Consider the following 18,758-nt stretch of genomic DNA (forward strand, 5'->3'; position numbering starts at 1 on the left):
TTTTGTTTGTTAATTGTTTGTGTAATTTTTTGCTGCACTTGGTACATCAAACGTAAAAATACATATAGTAGATACCTAACTAGAATCATGTTTATCAATACAACGTTTTGTTAATCATTTGTTAGTGGTACGACCTTTTAATTGTCTCGCTGCCTCAACACTGCCATCACAAGGGCGTATCGTTCGGAGACTACACAGCACTGGCAGACGGAAAAACAAAGACTATTCACACGGCCCGAGTTCAGAGGTAGCTACAGCACAGTTGTTACCGCGACCGCAGCCAAGCACTACGCACCATTGGTTGTACGCGACAAAAACTCAAGAAAAACTCACGGGAAATCAGGTCAGCCCGACCAAGCAAACATGGCCTGTGCCCAAACGAGAAAACTTAGCAGAACGTGGTTCCAAATTAAATTGGTGCTCTTTTTAGTACATAATTTGTGCTCAGCTGATCCTCAGTTGGATTTGCCGCCACTGCCTCAAATTTCTAGTACCCAGCGCAATCCTTATGGGGGAGGATATGGACTTTCGAGTACCCCAGCATCAATTAACGCTCCAGGGAATCAGTACGATCTTCGAAATCAATTTAGTACCGCAAGACAAAACCCATCGACTCCAGGAATTTACCCGGTATCGTCCACTCCGTTTAGTAGAATAAATCCCGACATTAACAACAATGGATACCCAAGTTCAACGATTAGACCCTATGATGACAGAAACCGCGATGATAGAATTGATATCAATAATGACCCGAATTTCAGACGAAATGATCCGAACTTTGTGAGGAACGACCCTAATTACGTCGGAGCTAATCCTTATGACTTCAACAGAGGTATCGATGGGAACAGTATTGACGACAGGTTCCATCAAGTGAATTTGCAACAAATCAGGGACTTTTTGCTACAAGCCGACGATCAGGCGTCCAAAGAGTGTACCAACAATGTGGCCGCGCAGTGGAATTTTGAAACTGATGTCAACGACGCAACTCAACATGCTGCGGTAAGTACTTTCCTCTTAAAAAATGCTTTTTGTATGTAGTGTTTTCAGATAAATTATAATACATCGCCGTTATACAGGGAAAACCCAAAAAAATTGACTTTGAAATAAATGCAATTGAAATTTCAAAGACGAATGAATTTTGCAAATACCATCGTCAACCACGTAAATTTGTAACAGATGATTACAAATTTTATTTTTTACCGAAACTAGGTAAATATTTGCATTTTACATAAGCAACTATGACGAGTTTTCCTATAATTAAGTCATTTTTTGTAAAATTCTAGATCATTGGTTTTCGTAGTATAACTTGACTCGCAAGTACATACTTTAACCAAAGATGATTAAATTACTGATTTCGTCCTCAAATATTTTAAGCCCATTTCAATTAGATATTTTTTTGGAATCACCAAAATAACTATCGAATTAAACTTAATTAACCTTGGATAGTTACTAGTTAACGAATTCTCAAGATTGGGTTTTCCTAAACATTCTGCCGTATTTTTCATACGTGGTCATTAAACATTAACGACTCTCAACAATTGGTGATCGTTATCAAATAAACAATGTGGGGAGTATTATAAAAATGACGTGTCACCTTAATGCTCTGAGAAAATTACTCTATACGCTGTAAAGTTATCCTTTTGAATATTAATGGTTGTATTGTATTGTAGGTTACAATGTTTCTTACGATTATTAAGCAGTATTGTGCAATTTAAAGTAAGCTTTCCATGAAGATGTTGTTCTCTATTCTGGATGAGTATTCTTTTTTTTTAAAGAGTCCTGTCGGTATTTCAGTTACGTTATCTTAAAGGGTTTCTATTTCAAAGGTCTTCTTATTGTATGATCGATTTTATCTATTGAATCTTTTTAAGTGTTCCTTACGTATGTATCATTGAGCAGAAGATAGGGTCCCAAACTTTTTTGGTCGCCGACACAAAAAAATATTGAAAACACGTATTTTTTATATTAAACTAACACAAAAAATCACAAGGATAATATATACATATATGTAGTGTAGTTTACGCAGATAATTCAGGTTTTTTTTTAATGCGGTAGCACCCCCTGGATAGCATCAACGCCCTCAATTGCTTCCGAGGTCACTAACTAGGACTCTTCAGCGCCCCCCGGGGGAGGTAAGGATCATTTTGGGAAATTATGGGCTAGAAGATCTTCTCACTGAAATCTAACCAATCAATTATAATGTGAACTGCCTTAGCGACATAATGAAAGGCTGTTGTTGTTGTGTTATAATCTGTGACTAAACTATCGGCGTAAATCTTCTCAGATGTCACCGTAAACAGCAGGTCTCTCCAACTAATTGTGATAATTGCTACTATTGAAGCGATCCCATCTATTTCAACACTTGACTCAACTTAATAAACTACAATCTGATTGCGATATCGTTCCATACAAATGTTGAGCATTCGCCAAGAAAGTTTCCGGGCATCTTTTTCCCACAAAGAACAATGTATGAGAGATTTCATTAGATATAGTACAAAGTGCAGCACAGCATGTAGCTATTTACGTACTTTTTTCCTCAATCTATCACATTCTTCCATGTGATAGACTGTACGTTATGGGATTTCTACACGCTTGAAACTTCAGTGTTTGTCGTTTTTACTCCCAAAGAAAATGTATTGTTCCTGTTAGAAATTAACTCTAAGTGGTATTATTATTGTCTAATTGTGCGATTTACTAGATAGTTCGAGAAATTATTGTTTTGTTCGTTAACACTTTCAGGTGCACTGTTGTTACTGTCTCTAGAAATTTAATATCAGACGATACCAGAATTAATTTTATTGCAACAATTATTTAAAATGTAAAATTAAACACAAAAGTCTAATTCTAATTTAAATTTTACAATTACTTTTTGTCTCTGATTTTATAGAATATCATGATATTTTACTACCATGAATTTCATTTATTTTTTCACACCACTAGTTAAGAAAATCATTCAATCAGATCAGATAATGTTGGTGAAACTACAGGTATATGGGACTTGTCGACTTGTCGTAGAAGCGCAGTGCCAGCGCCCCTCAGGTCTGCGATTTAAAGCTCTAAACAACACTGCATCTGTAATAGGTAGACGTGGCGCTTGCACCCTGGCACACGACTTTTTTTTATAACACACACACTAAACATAGCCCCGCACTAGGGAAACCCTGTGTCGCGGATGCCACGGGCAAACACATAGACAACAACAAATTATAAATAAAATAAATAACGCACACACTCAACATAGCCCCGCACTAGGGAAACCCTGTGTCGCGGGTACCATGGACACACACATAGACAACCACAAATTACACCCAAACTCACGAGAGAAATAAATGTAGGCCATACTTTTTTTTTTCCCGGCCCGGGAATCGAACCTGGGACCTCTGCGTAGCAGTCCGTTTGGTCATAGGAGGTAGTTAAACTAACTAACTTGGTGATTATGGTCATTCTAATGCACTTTTCTTGAAGGAAACTTATGTTCAGTAGTAAATATCCAGATGTAATTTTCATTTCTTTGTAATATTGATTTAATTGAAAATCATGTATTTTTCAACAGCCATCGTGGCCAAACGGTTACCATGCCGGACTAGCACGCTGGCACTGGTCCCAGGTTCGATTCCCGAGCCGGGAGAAATATTTGTATGGCCTACATTTATTTATCTCAAGAGTTGTCTATGTGTGTGTCCATGGCACCCGCGACACAGAGTTTCCTTAGAGCGAGGCTACGTTGGGTGTGTGCGTTATTATATACCGACTTCAAAAAAGGAGGAGGTTCTCAATTCGACTGTATGTTTTTTTGTATGTATATACGCGATAACTCCGCCATTCGTGAACCGATTTTGATGATTATTTTTATTATAATTTTTACTAGCTTGTTATCCAGATATTTTTTGTGACGTTACTACCACTACTCAGTTATGATTATTATTAGTAAAAAGATCGAACACAAAAAATGGACTCGAACCTGCGTCTGTTTTCCATAACTGGCTACCCCTCGTTCAAATGAGCTATAACATCGAATCAGGGGACGTTACAAATTTCTCTGTGTTTGTTACAGATCTTTTGCGTTGGGTTTTTATCGGGTTTTAATTATACTTTTTGACTGTAATTTTTTTTAAACAAATGACAAATTGGTTCCTGCTGTGAAAGATGTACATAATAATATTAAAAGGATTGCTGTAGCTATACTTTGTTTTTTAGCATTAGATAGAATGAAATTTTAGGTCTTTTATCAGGCTCCATTTTGTTCCTTCATATTGTAAGCAAAACAATTTAATAAATTTAATAAATACCATAAAACAAAATTCTCTAATACAATCACTGCATTTATGCAATTATTACGTTTCTTTTGTTCACTAAAGATTGAATGAAAATTTTGTATCTTTATATACTTAATCAAACTTACACACTGACACTTAACTGAAATGTTTTGTTAAATTATAACATTTCTGTTGACATTTGTGAATTTCATTTTCCTTCACTGTAATTTGTTGTCTGAAGAAAAGTCTTTATGATCACTGCTACTTTGTTCATGTTTTTTTCTAATTCTATAAAAACGGAGTGTATACAAGATTTAAAAACCATTGTTAATTATTACTGTGTTAAATAAATTTTTATTGAATTGATATTCAATTAGTTTTTGTGAAATTACTCCACTAGTTTGTTATAATTATTAATACAAAGATCGAACACTCAGAAAAAATTCATTCGATCCGGTCGGATTCGAACCGACGTCTTCTTGCATACCGTGCCAGACGCTATACCAACTAAGCCACGGAACGAACCAATTCTTTCAATTTTTTACTTACAATTTATTACTGTGTTTTTAAAAGGAAACGAAAAAGAAATAGGCCATCAAGGACAAAATTGCATGATTTTACTAGATGTTTTTACTCTTACGAGTGTAAAGGATAGCATCTTTTAATTATATAATTTTAAGTAAAAGGCATTATTATTATTATTAATTTTGAATTTGATTTCGCAGCACGTACAAAAAAACTTATTATCAGCCTACGTAAACAACGTTTCTCAACAAATGGAATGTACTGCAAGTAGTGTTGAAGTACTAAACAGTTGACCTTAAACTCGATCCTCAAATTAGCACCACTGGCAATAGTCAGTAGCACTGGTTGTATCTAAATAATGTTATATCTACATTCAGCTCTTGACTGGGATGAATTATATTAAGTGTAGTAGGTACTTGTTCATGCCTATAATGTATTTAATAAGGTCCTCGTTGACCCAACGGTATAAACGAAGTTTAAATACTACGCAGCAACACATACTTTGACGACCTTAAACGGATTCCGTACAAATTAACCAAGTCAGAACAGTCTATCTTATAAGAGCACTAGTATACAATAAGATACCGTATGATATCAAAAATGCAGCTTCATCGTATAGCTTTAAGATTAAGTTAAAGAACTGGCTATACATTCGTCTGGTGGTGAGCGACACGCCTATCCATAACAGTTGAACTGCCAAAACTAAGTTAAACACGTTAACTAATTTTAACTGTTTTAAAAGAGAATTTTGTGCTCTTATCTTTTGCTATTTAAAACGGATATTGACCATTTGTCACTTAGCCGCGTTGACATGTCCCATGTGCCTGTAACTTAACCAGAAGGGCTGGCACGACAGGGCGGGATTGCGCAATAGCGACATATAGCGCGGGATCTATATACGAGAATAGCAGTATCTCGCGCTTTATGTTGTTCTAACGCAAGTCGCGCCCTGTTGTGCTAACCCTACTGTACCCTTATCCTTCCAAAAGTGGGTAAGTCGTAAAGTGCAGAAATAGATAAAGTGACAGAAATTGGTAAAGTGGCAGTACTTCAATGGACGAACTATTTCTCAAACAGCTCTTCTAAATATAATGCAAAATGGGATAAGTGACACTTTTGGGTCATATTGAGTTATATATACCGTTGGAATTAGAAACATTAGCTGATTCCAACGGTATATATAACTCAATATGATCAAGAGTGTCGCTTATGCCATTTTGCTTTCAACCGTCGAATTTAATAATTTACGGATTTGACATTGATAAACAACTCGATTCATAAACGTCGAAGTCTCTATCCATTGTCCAATTACGTTTTATTTTGACATATACATAATCCTATCTATCATGCAGACAATTCTGCTATTATCATAATAAGGTCATTACAACAAAAAAATTAAACAAAAACAGTTTTGAATTAGTCAGACCACGTTTAATATGGGATATACTGGAAGTTCCCACGCCCTGCAAGAAGTGTCTTAGGCAATAAACTTAATTATTAAATCAAGATAGAAATCTGTGCCTAGTCATACAACACCAAGAAGTACATTGTGTGAACGAGGAAAAACTAGTGCATTGAAATTATTTACGATACGATATTTTGGCAGTGTGCATAAGTTCAATACACGTAGCTTTTGTTTTTAAATCATCAGGGGACTAGAGGTAGGCTGGGGTTTCATTTCTTATGCTGTGGATATTCCAAGGGTTCGCAAGAAACGTTACGCTTCCACATTTTTATGGCGAACGGCTATGGAGTGGAATTCCCTGCCTAGAGATTGATTCCCTGAACGCTATAGCTTAAGCCTTTTTAAGGAGATACTGAATAGGCATTATTTGTATGTACATGCTCCATCGTTCCTTTTTTTTATGATACGATGTGAGAGCTTTACGACGAGGGATACTGCCACTGCGCTCGTCAGCTTGAGTCATAAGTTGACAAATTCCATGTGCTTGTAATTTCACCAGCACCATTCAAAACCGGAACTCATTAATACTAACATTACTGTTTGGCGGCAGAAATAGGTAAGGTTACTGTACTTGCAGTACTTTCCCGGACGAACTCTTTCTCAAGGAGTTCTGCAGCTACTAAAAATTACACTTAATATCGGGTACTACACTTTCTACCAGGTAGGATGGAGGTCAAATTTTAATGCGAACTTATTCTTACATTTCAAAGAACCTCTTTGAAATTCTCTAATTCGCTAGAGTAGTGTCATTTGGCTGTATAATTTGTAACGTATATATATTTGCTAAATTAGTAGTAGCAGAGCTCCTTGTGAAAGATTTGAGAGAGAGAGAGAGAACCTAATAACTCGATACATGAAACTTGTCAACTTTAAGTCCCAGTAGTGGCAGTAACCCTAAAGATCTTTGCGGTTCAAAGCTCTGAGTGGCACTGGAAATTTTATGGGTAGGCGTGTCGCACCACCGGGGCTCCAGTTCTAATTTTTTTGCAACCACTGGTCATTGTAATTCCATTAAGACTCCACTGAGATTCTGTTGCGATTATTACAATATTTGTTATTCTGCTAAAACCTAGTTGCAATGGCACTTGAGTATCTACAGAGTGTCAGTGGAATGGCAACGATGGCATTAATTCATTCAATCAATCACTAACGATCGATCTTACCTTATTAAAACTGTAATGGAAATGACTACACAAGTCAATACAGATATTCTTTATTGCACACTGGGACAAATACAAAATAATTCAAAAAATAAAAAGACAGGTACAACAGGCAATCTTATTGCTATATAGCAATCTGTGCCTTGAAAAAAGAAGAAGAATAATAATAAAAGTAGTCTAAAACAGATATCCAAAATAATAGTAATAAATAAATAAAACACTTAAATAAATAAATAACAAAAAAGAACATAAGATCACACAAAATGAAAGTAGGATTATATAAAACATATAATAACAACATATAAGATTTAAAACGAGTAAGAATAGGAGAGAAAAAATAATTAGAGTGTAAGATAATGAGTTTTGGGTAGAGTTTTGAAAGACTCAAAACTCAAGAGAGAGAGAATTCTACAGCTTGATGCTTGTAACCATGAAGCAGTAGGAATAGAAGTTAAAAGAATGGATAGGACAAATTAAAGATAAAGCAAGAGAAGACTGTGAGGTGCGACTGAGGATACTGCTATGAAACACGAAACAATTTTTGAGGTAGGGAGAGGTGGGATTAAGCTTGTTGAGTAAGCCCTCAAACAAGTCTTAATTTTTATCTCATTTAAGCAGCAATTAAGTCTTAAAATTTATTTTATTTTATTATACGATACTAGATCAACGACGTGCCATCTACTCGTTGATGTAGCTCGTTGAAGAGCAGAATACTAAAAAATTGCAATGCCAAAATACCAAATACCAAAAATTGCAAAGAGATCCCATAGTAGACGTATAAGGGATCCAAATAGACTGGTTTATAATAATGTACCTAGACTGTCCTACTACAAAAATCAATGCAATGGTATGTGTACCAAATACACACCTTGCATTTTTATCCTTAAAGGGCAAGAATATAAAAATATAGTTATCGTCCAAGAAAAAGTTTTCTCAGGTTTTTTAAATTATAATTTGAAATAAGGACTTAAGGAAATAACATTTAGTATACCAATTTCAAAGTTGAATAATAATTCTTGATCAAACAAGCATTGTTTAAGCTAAGGGCATATTAATATTGAAAATGCTAGGTGGCTCAAATTACGTGTCCGGGAGTATATATATTATAATGCTCTACCAAACGACATTAAAATGTTACCAAATAGTTTGTTTAAAAACAGATTGAATGCATGGCTTAAGGACAAAAATTATTACACAGTGACCGAATTCTTGAATAAACATTGACGTGTAAATTACTACTGATATTATAATATTATGTAATTGCTTGACTTTCATAATTTTTGTTATTAATTTAATTGACTATATATTGAAACAAAATTAGAACTTTAAGGGTGTTTTGTGCATGTCTACTGACATCATTTATAATCCAATCAATTAATTCAATCACTATAAGTATAATTTTGCATGCCAATGTGGTAAAATATGACCTCTATCTCTCTACTGTGTTCCATATCTTGTTCACCATATTTTAAGCAAATAAATTTTCATTTCATTTTAATGGCAGTTGAATAGTAACTCGATGGCTAGCCACTGAAAAACCAGTAATCTTACTTTAAGCAGAATATCAAACGTACTAAATCCTGCCACTGACACTCTATCGACATGGGTTCCAAGACACCCAGGAAAACGACGTTTTCGTCCCGCTGTTGTCGCTTGAATCGCTTGATGTCATAAAAAATATCTCGACTCATCCGTAGAACAGAGTCTGATGTGATTACACAACGAAAATATGATAAATACATAATCTCGTTATTTAAAATAAGGCCTACGTTTTCATATTTTTTGTGTCTAATTTTGTTTCGAACATATAAAATCGAATACCGGTCGATCCACAGCGAAGAACAACGAAGGAAATGTACAATGTTCTGAGAATAAGCACTCTTGCACATAGGCCTTTGTTCTACGGATGAATCGATCTGTCGCTTTGTTAATATAACGAAATCTACAATTTTAAACAAAGGAATTTGACATATTGTAGTCCCATAGTACCTACCAATAAAGATTTCGATATCACTGAAACCAAATCAATCAAGAGGAAAATCGAATTATACGGGTTGGCACATAGTTGCTTTTGGTAACAGGATGGAACTTAGTCTATTGTCATACTAAATATACTTCGCTCTATTGAAACGCTATGAAAAACAATAGCTGTTGACAGTTTGCTTTGAGACCTAATTGTTAATTTATGTTTACGGTGTCTGGCTTAATTTACTTCCTCTGAACAATTGTGAGAAAAAAACAACGTTCATATTATAGAAATTGCTTTGTAATATTGGTTGAGTGTTATTTGTATATAATTAGTTGTAATTACGTTTGTAGATTAGGTTAGGTATCACAATTAAGATATTAGTTCTATTTGGATGCATGACAATTGCGAAATATTAGATTTCTTCAGTTGACATTATTTACGTAGGGTCCAGAAGTAACTTTTTTGTGCCAGACAACCACACCAACTGCCTGGTCTCAGACTAGGGAATTCCCTATACTATAAAATAAAATAACGTACACACACACTGATAGCCCTGCACTAAGGAAACCCTGTATCGCGAGAACAATGGACACACAAATAGACAACCACAAATCACACCCAAACTCACGAGAGAAATAAACGTCGGCCTTACAAATATTTCTCCTGGCGTGGCGCGGGGATCGAACCCGGAACGTGGCAGACCAGCATGGTAACAGTTCAGTCACAGAGACAGTTAATAATATAAGCAACGGTATTCAGTCTGGAACACTTCTCAAAACACCAAGACTAAAAGCAGCTTACAAAAGTTCATTCCCCAATGTGGTCTAATCTACCTGGAATCGAGCCCAAGACCTCCGCATCCAGCGCCCACAGCAGCCACCGAGGTCATCACATATGAACCTCTGGTAAAAAAAGTAAAAGTAAAAGTTTTTAAGACTAAGACGATTTCAAGTATGATTTATTACTCACAAAAAAAACATTGTACCTCTGTATTTGAATTGAAATAACAAACAGTCATGCTTGTTCGCAAAATGTGGGACAATGTCACAGGAACTTCTAACAATGTCACTAAACTAAAATTCATATATGATCCCATTGTCCTTTCCACACATGATCAACCACTATCATGGTCACAAAATGGCTGATCAATATGGCCGCCCAATATGGCGACCACTGACCGTTCAAAATGGCGGAACTAACCAGTCCTCGACCAATGTATTGTCATCTGTTAATCGGTAGGGTTCGTGACCTATAAGGCTTGAGACCCTATAACAATGAGATAATTCATTACTCCAAGGCTCTCCTATTGTGTGTTATTGTCTATAGGCCATTAAAGCTAGGAGGATAAGATTGTGTGTGCATGTAAATACAGATGTTGACCGTTAATTGCGTTTCTTGGTGTTCGGTTCTGACTTTATTACCTATTAAATAACGCTCTCTTTTTCATACTATTAAGTAGTGTATTTTAGTAACTTTGTTGTGTATTATCTAATTTTCCACCACTTCAATTAATTATATTTCCTTATCAAGGTTCATTAACGGTCTTTGTGTCACAATGGATATGTGTATCTCAAACACAAATCACCTTTGTTTCATAGGTAAGCAAATTACACTTGAAACCGTCATATTGATTAAACTCTGCTATTCATTCTTAAGGCAATTTTCCCTGAGAAGTATGAGCAAGAAACTTTAGTGGTTGCTCTTTGCAAATATATATTTATCACTTACAATATTTATTTCCAACGTTTCGAGACTATCTACAAGAGTTAAACGAGTCACTACCACGGATTTATGTCATCCAAATCCGTGGAAACTATATAATAATAACCTTTACTATAAAGTTTTTGTTTCACTACAGTTTTAAACCTCATAAATGGCAAATTTTTAATATCAACCGGAATCTTATTATAGAAGCGTATACATTGCCCCACTACGTTTGCTTTTTACGCTTGAAGAATTGAAGACAGTTTTTTTTCTTTACAAAATTAACCTAATTTCTAATTAATGTCTAGTTCGTTCGTATCTTTCGTCTAGTCTTATTTATTCAGTCAAATGTGTCACGCTGACAGGACACTTTTCATTCTCCGATAAAAAAATAACAATTCTGCTAGGTAATAAAAACCCAGCTACAATGAAATCTGTGGGGTGTGTAAAAAACCAATAAAAGCGTTACGTGATGCCAGTGGATGGCACGTAAGAGCACGTGAGAAGGACATTGCCTCTTTTTTTCAGGATTTTGCTTAGTGTAATAACTCAGTTGGGAATATTTGTTTTTGCTTGAAATCTTACAAATAAACATTATTAGTACTATTCGTAGTCTTCTTTCGCTAATCAGCTGATTTTCTGATTGTAATTCATAACATAAAATTATGACTCACGGTGCATACAAAAGTGTACTAATTAGAGGTAAATAACACTTATTGATACAGGTAAAAATGGAACAAAGGCACTTTGTCATATCTGGCTTATAATGGATCGTTAAATTCTACTTTTGGAAGTACTATTTGATTTATTAAAATTTACTTTTTAATTTACATTACTGTTTATTAAAATTTATTATGATATTTTAATTTTGCATCATCATTATCATCATCAACAAAATTGTCACAAATAAGTAGATCAACATAATTTACAATTTACCTTCACCTTCAATTCATAACAATTCTCACGGTCATGACTTTGTGACGTCACAATGCCCAAATTTTTATTATTATTAACGTTTTACTGTTTCGCAGTTTTATCTTGACCTGTCAGGGTAAACTTATTAGGCACATGTGTGTCGAAGACTCCTTAGATAAAAGAATATTCTTAATAGCTTATAAGCAACAACGTATCAATATTAAAATATACATGAATATTACCCAATGAACGTGAATTAATTTATTTCAAAGGAATTGTAACTTTACTTTTATATGACGTTGTTGTATGTCGACAATATTTTGTGTTTGTGTATATTTTTTTAGGTATTTACTGCCTCCACGGCCGAACGGTTGCTGTGCTGGTCTGCCACGCAGAGGTCCCGGGTTCGATTCCCGGGCCGAGAGGAATATTTGTAAGGCCTACATTCATTTCTCTCGAGAGTTTGGGTGTAATTTGAGTTTGTCTATGTGTGTGCCCATGACACCTGCGTTACAGTTTCCTTATAGCGGGGATATGAGTGCGTGTGTTATTTTATTTCATAGTAAAGGGTAAATGTCCTAGTCTGAGACCAGGCAGTTGGTGTGGTTGTCTGGCACAAAAAAAGAGACTTCTGGATCCTACGTAAATAATGTCAATTGAAGAAACCTAATATTTCGCAATTGTCATACATCCAAATAGAACTAACATTTTAATTGTGATACCTCACCTAAACAAAAACGTAATTATAACTAATTCTATACAAATAACATTCAACCAATATTACAAAGCAATTTCTATAATATATATGAACGTTGTTTTTTCTCATAATTATTCAGAGGAAGTAAATTAAGTCAGACACCGTAAATATAAATTAACAATTAGATCATAGGGTTAGGGTGGTAATTGTTACACATTGGAAATGAAACTAATTTTTCGGCTCTAAATCACGTATATTTGTTATTTCAAACAGATTATCGTTTCGGGCCCTTTACAGGCCCCATCAACCTGTTATGATGACTTTACCATTCCAGGGAGACATGACCATGGGACCTGTAAAGGGCCAAAAACCTTTATTTATTATTGTTTATATTCATAATAACGTGACAGTAGCGTGTTAAATAATTTAGTAGCAGTGAAGCTCCTTTTGAAAGAGTGCGATCAAGGTAGTACTGCCACCTTACCCATTTCTACCTCCATACTACAGATTGTAATCTAGGTGGCGCTGATCTTAGTTTTATCTAGATACCCTAGAAGTGCTTTATTTTATGCAAATGGCCGTGGATATCAATTAATTACTCTTTAATGTGAAATATAAGAACTCAGTTATTTTCCTTGTAATATTATTCAAATATTGATCATGAGCAAAAATTATTTTCTGAACTTTGACAAATATGCGTGTCAATAGATGGCGTTGTGTGTTACATACTAATATATATTAACAAAATAAAATAAATAATTAACGCTTGCTAATATTGGTAGATGGCGCTAACCCTACACAAAATAAAAAAGCCATCACTATCCACAAAAATTTGTGCATTAAGCGCTTATATCATTATATTATTTCATTAAGCGCTTATATCATTACTGTGTTCCGGTATTGAAGGGGTTGCTAGTGAAATTACAGGCACAAGGGACTTGTCAATTTGCAATTTAAAGCTCTGAGTGAAACTGCAACTGCCATCAGGCGCATGACTTGTTCGTCCCCTCACTTGATATTATAAAAAAAAGTCAGACAACCAATTGCCTGGTCTCAAACTAGGATATTTACTATACTATTAGTGCCATGGAGTTCACTCTGGGACACTTCTCATAACAATCAGGCTAGAACCAATTTAGAAAACTTCATTTCCGAAATTAATCCTACCGGAAATCGAACCCGTGACCTCCTCATCCAGTGTCTGCCGTATAAGCCCCCGAGGTCTTTAAAAAACGGTGATAGTCATTAATACCCCTTGGCATTGTATTTTAAATAGTAATATTGAGACATTGATAGATAATGCGAAATAAGTTATTCTATTATCTATATTATAATATTCTATTTATGATATTGCACAATGTTTTCAAGGTCAACTTTAACTAAACCAATTGCCAATTGTGAACTTACTTACACATAATTAATTATTATGTTACACAACATGCGTACAATTTATATAAAAACAGTACTTCTTCAGATGTTGATTAGACGCGAGTAAATTGATAATTACTTTTGACCTAAATATTTTATTGCTAATAAGAATTAGGAAATATCTATTTCCATCACAAAAGAATTAATAACTATTTACAAAGGTACCCGTACTATGTATATATGAACAACAGATTGCGTGTTCACTATTGAGATATCCAAGCATTCTTTTATTTATTTTTACGACGCTAATTATTTTTGAATAATACGGCCATACATACAACTACTACAATAATAGACGTGGTTGTCTATAGAAAATAATAATATGTTAAGGACCACCTGCGTAAGTCAAGGTCAACCTTTAGTAGCAGTCGAGCTCCTTGTGAAAGAGTTCATCTAAGAAAGTACTGCCACCGTACCCATTTCTGCCGTATAGCAATAACGTGAGCATAATGCATTCAGATTTTAGACGGTGTGGGTGGTGGTGAAACTACAGGCATACGAGACTTGTTAACTTTGTATTTCTAAGGATGACTAGTGCTGTGGTAGGGCTCAGTATTAAAAGATCTATTTGCAGTGCACACGACTGATTCGTCGCGTCACTTAATTATCATAAAAAAGTTATCTACGAGTAGGTACTAAAAAATTTTACGACTTATTAGGTTTTGGCGATTGCTACACATAGGAAATACAACTTTTTTTTTCGTATCTATCTATGTCGCGAATATTTGTTTTTCCCAACGTATTGGGCTCTTCGCAGGTCCTATAGTCGCGGTTGATTGAGTCAAATAAATCGATATCTCCAATGAACACTACACTGACTTTATGTTTTGGTCATTTTCTGTTATTTTTGTAAACAGCCGTATTTATGTACTAATGAAATCCTCGAAATTTGTGAAAAAAACGAAACAAAAAACGAAATTCGAAAAAAAAAGCAAAAAACGAATTTCGTGAAAAAAAAACAAAAAAAAAGATAAACAGAACAGGTCAAAAAATTAAGTTAGTGTAATGTTCATTGGAGGTGTCGAATACACGCGTTTTAAATCCAAAAAATATCTTCATTTTCAACAAATTTGTTAAAAATTGACATGGTATCGGACTACTAATCCGTTTTGAATATGCTTAATGATATACCAGTTCCCAAAACCATATAGTTACCTAAGTTATAATCCAGACTAAAGCTCAGACTGTGCTATCAAACCTTATATATGAAACAGGGCTTAATGAATTTCTTTCACTTTAAACTAATAAATTAAATGAATATCAAAATAATTGTGTACTTTGGTATCACTTAAAATAATATTGAAACTTAAATACTTCTATAATATTGCTACTTTTGCGTAAATGCTTCAAATATCAGAGTAAAGAAATTAAATCTATCCTACCCCTCATGGAAGAATGGCATAAGTGAAGTTACGTCAAAAATATTTATTGCTCCATTAGATACAAAAAAATATAACCCACATCCTCTTCTATTCTTGTAAGTCTATCTACAATATTAGTCGATAGACTTACAAGAGTTGGAGAGGATGTGGTTTAGATTTTTCAGTATGTAATGGAGCAATAAACGTTTTTGACATAACTCCACTTATGCCATTCTTCCATGAGGGGTGTGCATGGGAAATACCTAGAATAATCAGACTCGAACTACTTAGCTACCTAATCTATTTATCTAGTTCCTAGAGTGGTTAACGATAATCTGTATAATAATAATAATAATAATAACGCACACACTCCACATAGCCCCGCACTAGAGAAACCCTGTGTCGCGGGTGCCATTGACATACATAGACAACCACAAATTACACCCAAACTCACGAGCTGTCTCAAGCCAACTCCTCTCAATATGGTATATCCTCTAGCTGGTATTGCACCACCATACGTGCGTCGGGATGTAGTATGCTCCGCGGAGAAGTACAAACAAGAGAGTGACAGTCGACACCCTTTACATGGCCACCAAATTCCCCGAGCCCGCCTCAAAAGCCGTAAAAGCTTCCTGCGCACCACAAAGGCTACGTGACCATCCAACTGTCACTAGGTGTGCCTTGTGGAAACGGAAAAATCCCCCACCTGGTTGGTCGTACCTCAAGAGCAACCACCACCAGGTTGTGACCTGCGGTGGCCCGTGTGCAAGTCCATAAATCGCCTTCGCACTCAGGTAGGACGCTGCAGAGACACGATGTGTAAATGGGGTTTCAAGGATACTAGTCAAACCCAATGTGACTGCGGTGCCCCAACGCAGTGCAAACAGCACTTGCTGTTGTGCCCTTTGTGTCCTAATACTTGTACGAGGGAAGATCTCTACGCGGCCACGGACAGTGCAGCCAAAGTAGCAACGTACTATTCAGGGTCAATATAGTCCTAAAATAAAAAAAGAAGACCCAAACTCACGAGAGAAATAAATGTCAGCCATACAAATATTTCTCCCGGCCCAGGAATCGAACCTTGGACCTCTGCGTGGTAGTCCGGCGTGGTAACCATTCAGCCATGGAGGCAGTTGGGGCCTCCAAGCTCATGTTTGATGTTGTATTACATATATGTGCGTATATACGTTTTTATTCTGTATTTATACTTCCCACTCACATTTTCGCTAATTGATTACCAAAGACGTTCCTGACCTTTGCACGTCCAAAAACATCACAACTAACCTTACTCCTCTGTTTTAAGGTTTACAATCACAACTACATTGTCTAGAAAGAAAAATGCTTCTAGTATTTGTTTGTGAATGGGTTACTGAAAGAGTGAATTGTGTCATTTGTAAAATTTTACAAATGCCACAATTCCATTTACAAATAAATACTACAAACATTTTGCTTTCTAGACAAAGTCATGGTGACGTCTTTTGAAATAATTATTTCAAAAAGTCATCCTAATAGCTTGTGTACACAACTGTACTTTATTTTAAACTTGAAGTCGTTTCTTTATGAATGAAATGTTTTTGGTTTTTTTTGTGTTGTTGCTATGATTTTAGTGACCTATAAATAGTATTGTAAGCTTTGGACCACCAAGGCTTGATCACCAGATCATTGATTGTTTGTTAATTTGTATTTTGTAAATACAAAATGTTATTGAGTCGTAGTAGTTTGTTTTAGAATTCGTTATATAAGAGAGGAAATAAATTTACACTGTTGAGTTTGTCAAAGACTCTAGCATATCTTAGACAATGATGTCATTGACAGTTTTTGTTTCGCTCTACCGACGTGATCGGCGTGAAATCGGCGTGGCATATATTAAACAGATGATTAAAAAAACATTAAAATATTATTTCAATTAAGTTTTATATTCCTTTCTTAAATTTTTTTACACTTTACGTTACGTACTTAAAAGAGGTATGTAGGTATTGTTTCTAAAGATATTCAACTGTAAAAAGACAATCACATAAAAATAAACGGTCTTATTTCAATATAGGTAATAGGCTGTACCTACTTCAACAGGTACGTAGTTCATTTGAATTGTATGAAATGTTGTAGTGCAATATGGTAAATAATTAGCAAAGAAGCTGATAAGTTGATCAGCGACGGCGTGATGCCGGGGTGATGTCTTGACTAGGCTATAGTGTCGTCGTTAGTTGAAAGGCGCATTTGGCATTTTTTCAAATAAAATTTACGTGTATTGCCGTGACCCAATCTGCCAATATTTTTGTTTTTTTTTCTAGGTGGATAAGGTATGAAGTTACCGTAACAAAAAAGATAGATATGTTTTTAATTTCATTTCTTTAAACATTCTTTTCTCGGTTTTGAGTTTTTGTTACAAGCGCCCTTTCAACTAACAGCGGCGGTTTCCTGAAGTAAATGGCATTTGAAGTGGAATTTCTTGCCTGCGGACATATTCCCTGAACGCTATAACTTGGGCCTTTTCAAAGCGAGAGTAAATAGGCATTATTTAGGTGTGCACGCTCCGTCGTAAACCTCATCGTCACTTTCCATCACGTGAGTTGCTGGTCGAATGCGCACTTATTCTACCATAAAAAAAAAGAAATTAAATTCAAATTTGCCGGTGTTGATCAGTCATTGAGGCCAATTGTCTACCACAGCAAAGCGGGGAGTAGGTACTTGTATATGATCAACCAATAGTAAGGTAGTATCGTTAATTTCAACTTTAAACTCCATATGCGTTTGGTCCGCTGTTATGTCTTCAGTATCTTGTTGTTTGGTATGGAGTGTTGGATCTTGACTCCATTTTTATGCTCAAAACTAGAGTGCTTTGAGATTCGGCTATACAGATGTATGTTTGGCATACCGTGGTTACAAAAGGTCACCAATATTGAGGTTCTTCGTCGAATGAGAAAATAGGTGGAAATACTCAGAATTGTAAAGGAAAGGAAGCTGCAGTATTTTGGCCACGTAATGAGGGGCAATAGATTCCGGTTTCTTCAACTAATAATGCAGGCGGAAAACAAGGAAAGCGTAGTCGACGCAGAAGAAGAACTTCATGATTGAAGAACTTGAGAGACTGGTTCCACCTTAGTACACGTTCCCTCTTTCGTGCGGCAGCTTCAAAAAGATGAATAGCCATGGTCGCTAACCTTTGTAGAGAAGCGGCACACTAAGAAGATCGTTAATTTGACTTTTTTTCTCTACCAAGTGACGGGACGAACATGTCGTACACCTGATGGTAAGCGACAAATTAATGTCAATGATTA

The 18,758-nt window shown here is 35.4% G+C and overlaps 1 protein-coding gene across 1 annotated transcript in view; it reads left to right on the forward strand.

Annotated features, from left to right (window-relative positions):
* Positions 1-18,758, forward strand: part of LOC113232049 (angiotensin-converting enzyme-like) — a 178,257-nt gene that overhangs the window by 122,233 nt on the left and 37,266 nt on the right. Inside the window, exon 25 of the mRNA XM_026466673.1 lies at positions 199-999. Coding sequence (XP_026322458.1) covers positions 199-999 — 801 coding nt within the window. The remainder of the gene's footprint in view (positions 1-198; positions 1,000-18,758) is intronic.

The sequence above is a fragment of the Hyposmocoma kahamanoa genome, unplaced genomic scaffold (assembly GCF_003589595.1).
Source record: "Hyposmocoma kahamanoa isolate Upper Pololo Valley unplaced genomic scaffold, ASM358959v1 66, whole genome shotgun sequence".
Lineage (NCBI taxonomy): Eukaryota > Metazoa > Arthropoda > Insecta > Lepidoptera > Cosmopterigidae > Hyposmocoma > Hyposmocoma kahamanoa.